The sequence below is a fragment of the Abramis brama genome, assembly GCF_963993115.1.
Source record: "Abramis brama genome assembly, chromosome: 7".
NCBI lineage: Eukaryota > Metazoa > Chordata > Actinopteri > Cypriniformes > Leuciscidae > Abramis > Abramis brama.
Window position 1 is genome coordinate 3,494,273 of NC_139969.1, and position 8,173 is coordinate 3,502,445.

Here is an 8,173-nt window from a genome sequence, read left to right on the forward strand (position 1 = left end):
CGCTGTTTACTTTCGTGTCCTGGGTCAAAGGTCAACTAGAATCAGATGGATCTGTGAGAGGGACTTTGTCTTCTGGGAACAAGCAATGTGTGAAACATTAAGGCAAGATGTAGCAGCCAAAAACCTTTAATTAGACATGATTTCTACAAGTAAATAGTTTACAATATGCACTATTTCAGTGTTATTTCTAATGAAAAATGGAATGCGTGTGAATGGCGAGCGCGCAAACTCGAGCGATGATGACTACAGCTTCCATGCGTTCTTGATCATGGTGATGAAATACTCGTCGCTGTCAATAGAAGCACTGACCCCACTGTAGTAGTTCACAAACTCCTCCAGCGTCACCTATCACAAGAAGAAAAAAAGATGTGTTCATGCCATGTTGTAATTTAGACATTTATTCACATATAAACTTTAATCAACTCACACATCAGTTTTGATAAACGGAGGTTCAAGCATGTTCGCTTGATGTGAGGTTCATTCTCGTGTTACGCAGCACGTTTGAGCTTCAGCAAGAGCCAATGAGGTTCATTCTCGTGTTACGCAGCACGTTTGAGCTTCAGCGAGAACCAATGAGGTTCATTTTCGTGTTACGCAGCACGTTTGGGCTTCAGCAAGAGCCAATGAGGTTCATTCTCGTGTTACGCATCACGTTTGAGCTTCAGCAAGAGCCAATGAGGTTCATTTTTGTGTTACGCAGCACGTTTGAGCTTCAGCAAGAGCCAATGAGGTTCATTCTCGTGTTACGCAGCACGTTTGAGCTTCAGCAAGAGCCAATGAGGCTCATTCTCGTGTTACGCAGCACGTTTGAGCTTCAGCAAGAGCCAATGAGGTTCATTCTCGTGTTACGCAGCACGTTTGAGCTTCAGCAAGAGCCAATGAGGCTCATTCTCGTGTTACGCAGCACGTTTGAGCTTCAGCAAGAGCCAATGAGGCTCATTCTCGTGTTACGCAGCACGTTTGAGCTTCAGCAAGAGCCAATGAGGCTCATTCTCGTGTTACGCAGCACGTTTGAGCTTCAGCAAGAGCCAATGAGGTTCATTCTCGTGTTACGCAGCACGTTTGGGCTTCAGCAAGAGCCAATGAGGTTCATTCTCGTGTTACGCATCACGTTTGAGCTTCAGCAAGAGCCAATGAGGTTCATTTTCGTGTTACGCAGCACGTTTGAGCCTCAGCAAGAGCCAATGAGGTTCATTCTCGTGTTACGCAGCACGTTTGGGCTTCAGCAAGAGCCAATGAGGCTCATTCTCGTGTTACGCAGCACGTTTGGGCTTCAGCAAGAGCCAATGAGGCTCATTCTCGTGTTACGCAGCACGTTTGAGCTTCAGCAAGAGCCAATGAGGTTCATTCTCGTGTTATGCAGCACGTTTGAGCTTCAGCAAGAGCCAATGAGGTTCATTCTCGTGTTACGCAGCACGTTTGGGCTTCAGCAAGAGCCAATGAGGCTCATTCTCGTGTTACGCAGCACGTTTGGGCTTCAGCAAGAGCCAATGAGGCTCATTCTCGTGTTACGCAGCACGTTTGAGCTTCAGCAAGAGCCAATGAGGTTCATTCTCGTGTTACGCAGCACGTTTGAGCCTCAGCAAGAGCCAATGAGGGTCGTTCTCGTGTTACGCAGCACGTTTGGGCTTCAGCAAGAACCAATGAGGTTCATTCTCGTGTTACGCAGCACGTTTGAGCTTCAGCAAGAGCCAATGAGGTTCATTCTCGTGTTACGCAGCACGTTTGAGCCTCAGCAAGAGCCAATGAGGGTCATTCTTGTGTTACGCAGCACGTTTGAGCTTCAGCAAGAACCAATGAGGTTCATTCTCGTGTTACGCAGCACGTTTGAGCTTCAGCAAGAGCCAATGAGGTTCATTCTCGTGTTACGCAGCACGTTTGAGCTTCAGCAAGAACCAATGAGGGTCATTCTCGTGTTACGCAGCACGTTTGAGCTTCAGCAAGAACCAATGAGGTTCATTCTCGTGTTACGCAGCACGTTTGAGCTTCAGCAAGAACCAATGAGGTTCATTCTCGTGTTACGCATCACGTTTGAGCTTCACAAGAACCAATGAGGTTCATTCTCGTGTTACGCAGCACGTTTGAGCTTCAGCAAGAGCCAATGAGGTTCATTCTCGTGTTACGCATCACGTTTGGGCTTCAGCAAGAGCCAATGAGGTTCATTCTCGTGTTACGCATCACGTTTGAGCTTCAGCGAGAACCAATGAGGCTCATTCTCGTGTTACGCAGCACGTTTGAGCTTCACAAGAACCAATGAGGTTCATTCTCGTGTTACGCAGCACGTTTGAGCTTCAGCAAGAACCAATGAGGTTCATTCTCGTGTTGCGCAGCACGTTTGAGCTTCACAAGAACCAATGAGGTTCATTCTCGTGTTACGCAGCACGTTTGAGCTTCAGCAAGAGCCAATGAGGCTCATTCTCGTGTTACGCAGCACGTTTGGGCCTCAGCAAGAGCCAATCAGGTTCATTCTCGTGTTACGCAGCACGTTTGAGCCTCAGCAAGAGCCAATGAGGTTCATTCTCGTGTTACGCAGCACGTTTGAGCCTCAGCAAGAGCCAATGAGGTTCATTCTCGTGTTACGCAGCACGTTTGGGCTTTAGCAAGAGCCAATGAGGTTCATTCTCGTGTTGCGCATCACGTTTGAGCTTCAGCAAGAACCAATGAGGTTCATTCTCGTGTTACGCAGCACGTTTGGGCTTCAGCAAGAGCCAATGAGGTTCAATTAAACAATTTAAAAAAAATGTGACAGTCATAATTATGAGATGAATAGTGACAAAGTCATGAGAATTTTTTTAAAACGATGACACAAAAGCAGAAATTATGACAAACAATTAAATTATGACATACTAAGTCATAATTATGAGATCAAAAGTCAACACAGAAAGATACTTTATCTACGTATTTTTAATTTTCAGTGTTTAGATGTCTTCAGCAGTTTTGTCTTTAGTAACTGTTTTGTTTTTGTATCTTTTTGCATAGATTAAATTTAGTAGTAGAAGTGATGCTTATGAAAAAAGCTTCAGCCTACACCTTTTCGGTTAATATGTATAATCATTATGGTATTGTGTATGAGGACTAAAATGAACACTCATGATGATGATGATGATAGTCATGTCTAATGTCCAGACACTTATTAGACTGTAAATGCAGGAATAAATGGGAGGAACCTTTCCATCCTTGTCGTACGGAGAGTCGAAGCTGTCGAGGAACGAGCGGAAGACTTGTTCTTCTGTCCACTCTCCGCTCTTGAGTTTGGGGTGATGTTTGCTGTTGTAAACACCCTGCAGATCTTCTACAGTCACAACACCGTCTCCTGTCTTATCAAGCTTCTGGAACGCCTGACCGATCACCTGCCTCCGTGCACTCGACATGGGCGGCTGAAGCAAAGACACGGATTCAAGTGGTTATTTATTTTCAACTATGTGAATGTTGGTATATTTCACTGTGGATTTGGTAAATCAGTTGAAATTTCGGCGCAGGCTTCGCTAAAATACTTTTACTATAAGATATGGACCCGACAGTAAAGCCACAACATGCAAGTAACCTTGTTCATTCTGATGCCTGATCTGTGATCAGTAATTTCTATTCAATAATGATTCCTGTACAGTCAGAGGTTCGTCTTAAAATCATTTATTGCTGTTTATGAGTCATTGCTTTACATTGTTTCTCTTAGTAGCATGAAAATAATTGGTTGTTTAAATTGTGATTAAATTATATACAGAAAGCGATCAAAGAACGCTCCCTTTATTATCACTGGAGCTGTCAATCACACAGCGCTAGTTTATCAGTGACTGAGTTCTGGACTCTTGCTTTAACTTCAGTTATAATCAATGACATTCTCTACACTGCACAATGAATCTCTTATTTACATTTCTGCATCCTGGAAACGTTTCTGTAGTTTCTTACCCTTAGTTTCTCCAGAAACTCGTCAAAGTTGAGGGTGCCGCTTCCATCCTTGTCCATCATGGCAAAGATCTGCTGTGCTTTGTCCTTCCCCACGGACACGCCGTAGTTCTCCAATCCCTTCTGAAACTCCTGGAAGTCCAGAGATTTACTGCCATCATCGTCCATAATGCGGAACGTCCTGGAAAAAATATTTACATTCGTTGTTTAAATGTTGGACTTGTACATATTTTAATCCTCAACCTTTGTAAAAGCTGAATGAAATAGCCAAAATTATTATTTGAAATATTGATTTATCACCTGACAAACATCATTGTATCATCATATTAGGTGAATTTTATGAAGTACATGTCCAAGTCCGAAATCCATCAAATAACATTTATATTAAAAAAAATGTGATAATGTGACTTTAAGTCATAATTATGGTCGAAATTATGATATACCAAGTCATAATTATGAGATGAAAAGTTGAAAATGTGACTTTAAATTATGACTAAAAAGTAAAAATTATGAATTAAAACGTCATAATTGACATAAAATTTGAGATTATAACTTAAAAAGTAGAAATTAATCACAAAGAATAATGAGAATTACACAAAAAAATAAAAAAATAAATAAAGCATCTGGGTGCATTATGGGAGAGAAGGGTGAGTTGAGCCCATTTTTACTAGCAATGTCTTTTAAAAAAATGAGCACATGACAGTATGTGTCCAACTAAAATATGACATATATATCATATCTTATATCATATTTTAATTATGTCCACATAGGTTTTATTAATTTTTATTTCAGTTTTAGTTTTAGTTATTTTAGTACATCAAGTTAAACTAACACACACACACACAATAATATAATACACATAAAATGTTTTTATTTTATTTTATGGTTTTCATTTCAGGTAACTAAATAACCCTGGGTCCCTATCACTGGCTCAGTCTTTCTGGAGTAACCTATTATCTCAATATTAATAATTCATCAACAACAACTTTCCCATTACCAGACCTGAATATAAACCACTGCCCCACATCACCACAATTTTTTCTCTCTCTTTGGAATCATACAATCATTTACAATTTTTAAAGAGATTTGAATATTTCCCTGACCTTCCGAGACCCTTGATTCCTGCTGAGCCCCTGTTGAGGCACTGCTGGCGGAGCTCGTTCACTGCATCTGTGGCCATTGCTTTCTGTGTCCAAGTTCTTCTCAGATTTATCTACAGTCTGTGCTCTCTTGCAGCTTCAGGTTGGTCTGTGAAATTAAATATTACAATTTTTATATAAAATAATTCACAGTTTGATATGAGCTTTTATTACATTGTACACCGAATGCATTTAAGATATTTACACCAAAGGCTTTTTGAAGTGAACTGAGGTCAGGTGGTCCTCAAGACGTCACGTGGGATTACAAGGAAGTGTTTTAATGTAGCCCTAGAGATTTCTGTTGGCTTGGAAACATAAACTCAGAGAATGTAACCATGGCAAATGTAAACATAAACTGCCATATAATAAGCTGTACTAACGATTATCAACAGACGTTATATATATATTTAATCTTTTTGTAGACATTTTATAATGAGAAAAAAATCTTAATCCCAAAATAACGCACTGCTATATCATCATCATATTTATATTTGATGTGAGGAAATATTAGATGATTAAACAGGTTAAAAAAAAAAGAACAAAATATGAAGCTTATCTTTTATTTAACCTCGTGCTTAAGGTAATTTCTACCTTTTATTGTGTAGAAATAAAAAATGGTTTAACATGAATATTAATTTAAATTCAAATAAATATAAAGGAAATATTATACCTGTATCTTGCGAGGGTCTCTGGAGGTTTGTGTGCAGTTTCTCAGATGTCTCTCAGGTGCACTTGCTCGTTTCTCCGCCCCTCCAAACTCAACTATCCTTTTGATTGGCTGCAACGCGTGTCAATCATCACCTTCTGCGTTCATCATCTGTGTTAGCTAATATATTTTTTGATTTATTTAATTAACATTTTAAACCTATCAATAGCTGAGTTTTACCTTGGTAACCATAGTTTCTGCTTAAATACCAGAGTTAGGCAACTTCAATATTAATTCCTCCGTTTGTTTATATTATAAAACAATATCAGTTAATATGGAATCACCTTCAAAGTGTGATAAATGTTCAGAATGTTTCTTTAATTTTTTATTGTATTAACAGTAACTTTATAACCGTTTTAGCGGAAACTACGGGTACTAGGCGGGAATACTCGATCACGTGACGCTGAATCGCCTGAACGTACGATTAAATGTTTCTCTCAAAATCACTAAAATATGGTCTACTGGTTTAAATCATACATTTGCTGATGAAATCATTCGTATTTACCACGGTAAACTACAACACTTAAGTAGCCTACAGGTAAAGAGAATTGTCTAAACAAACCCTATTTCATGTATGGACTAGTCTGTAGATTGAGGTAGTTTGTTGTTTTAGTCAGTGTATAGAAACCTGTAAAAACCAGTAAATGCCCAGATAGCATGTATAATCGGCCCGAGCTCGGCTGCCCCGCGGCGCCTGCGGCTCAGACTCGGCATCGGCGTGTGTTAACCGGGCCGATTGTGGCCCGCAGCTCGCTCTGGCACATGCATTTTTGTTACGGCTGTAAAGCACTGGGCCGATTCATGTTCACCGTAACTGGTAACTCGGCTCTGCTGTATGATCTGGACCACTTCTGGAAATGACTCGGCTTAGGTTAAATCAAGGATGGTTTTAATGTAGCAATAATTAACATAAAAATTATTTTAAAATTGACGTAAATTCCTGACTGTATCTTAGGATGTTATACTCGTCGAATGTCGTTGTCCAAAACAAAATATCTGCGGTAAATAATAATAATAATAATAATAATAATAGAGTCATTTTGTACAGAGCAATTTTTAATATTTATAACCATAGCAAAAATGTTTAGTTGTCATGAAGAATCTTTACGTGTTTTTTAAACATGCATGGGCGCTTGACATCACTCGCACAGTCACGGTGATTGCAGTCGCGCATCGGCTGAGTAGTTGGGTAGTCTAAAATTAACACTGAGTCTAAAATTAATTTTACTGGCTATTTCAAATGTTTACCAGCAGTGACGGTTAAACTCTGGGCGCTCGGCTCAGATGCGTTTACCAGTATGAAGCCGATTTCAACAGTTGCTGCAGCGAGCGTCAGCAGTCAGCACGCAAGACGTGTGCACAACTTTCTGTGAGATAAAACTCAACGCCTGACTTAAAATCATCCCTTTTCGATCATGCGTCATTACAGTGAACTTGAGGTAAGTCTTGTGTTCAATTTCCTTAAAAAGCATCAACATTTCACGCCGAGCATAGTTTCAATCGAGTTACGTCGACCTACATATTTTGAACTGTTGCTGATTAAATGTTGATTATTATCGAACCGTTTAAACCTTGTTCGTGTTCATTTGACAGTGATCCCTGGATGAAACGAAAAGAAAGAATTCAGAACTCGAATTCTATTAATTCTATTAATATGAAAGCTACTGGCGCGAACGAAGCTAACATAACGTTAGCTGCGCTGTTTTTGCGCTAGCAGCTCATATTTTCGTTCTGCTAGTTGGCAAAGAATTAGTTGCTAGGCTAGACACCATTTTTATTGAATGCAATTTACGTGAATAATATTTACGAGCACAGTCTTTGATCTGTGGAAGAAAATAAAGTGGAACAAATGTTAGCCAGCTTAAGGCCAATTCATACCGGACAAACGCCAACAAACACGTTTTGTCCTAAAGTATGTGCACATTTTGATCCTGTAAGAAAATATTTATTTGACTTGTAAATAGAGGAATGATGTGGGACTTTGGTCTGCTGAAAGCTGGGTCATGTCTGTTGCTGAGTGAGATCGGGACTCTTATTATGAAAATGAACTGAGGACTCTTATAACGGTAATTTAGAGGAGCAGCTGCGCCGGCGACCTCACAGTTGCTAGGGATTATGATGACGCTGACACGTTTGCTCCTGGTTTTACAGTATGATACAACATATGTTCATGCTGCAAATATTTTGTGTATTAATGTTCTCGGTTGTTAAGATCTATGTGCAGACCGTCCGCCATTTTGTGAACGCTGTGTATGACGTCGTGAAGTGCATTTAATGGCCTTTTGCACAGGGGCCTGTAACAGCACTCTCGTCTCGACATTTAACAAAATATAAAACGAGAAGAAAGTTGTGTCTGAAAGCTGCAATCTTTTACTTGTATTGGTTAAAATGAATGAATATCTCGTGTTTTTCCTTGGGTGCTTGA

General features: G+C 39.9%; 1 protein-coding gene across 2 annotated transcripts; it reads right to left on the reverse strand.

Annotated features, from left to right (window-relative positions):
• Positions 1-110: 110 nt before the first annotated feature.
• capsla (calcyphosine-like a) lies at positions 111-5,745 on the reverse strand. 2 transcript variants are annotated; one of them, XM_084119067.1, is made up of 6 exons: positions 5,713-5,736; positions 5,248-5,347; positions 5,007-5,151; positions 3,907-4,084; positions 3,168-3,377; positions 111-345 (listed from the first exon to the last, which is right to left on the reverse strand). In XM_084119067.1, exons 3-6 carry the CDS (start codon positions 5,081-5,083, stop codon positions 244-246), a joined length of 567 nt encoding a protein of 188 aa, XP_083975193.1. In that variant the 5' UTR covers positions 5,084-5,151; positions 5,248-5,347; positions 5,713-5,736; the 3' UTR covers positions 111-243. The 2 variants fall into 2 exon arrangements, with proteins under 2 accessions (XP_083975193.1, XP_083975194.1); XM_084119068.1 differs by lacking the exon at positions 5,248-5,347 and having other exon boundaries at positions 5,713-5,745.
• Positions 5,746-8,173: the final 2,428 nt, after the last annotated feature.

Coding starts and splice junctions, on each gene's coding strand:
- capsla (XM_084119068.1), bottom strand. CDS start 5,083: ATGGCCACAGATGCAGTGAACGAGCTCCGCCAGCAGTGCCTCAACAGG. Junction 3,378..3,906: donor AGTTTCTGGAGAAACTAAGG/GTAAGAAACTAC, acceptor TCTTTGCTTCAG/CCGCCCATGTCGAGTGCACG. Junction 346..3,167: donor CGTACGACAAGGATGGAAAG/GTTCCTCCCATT, acceptor TTCTTGTGATAG/GTGACGCTGGAGGAGTTTGT.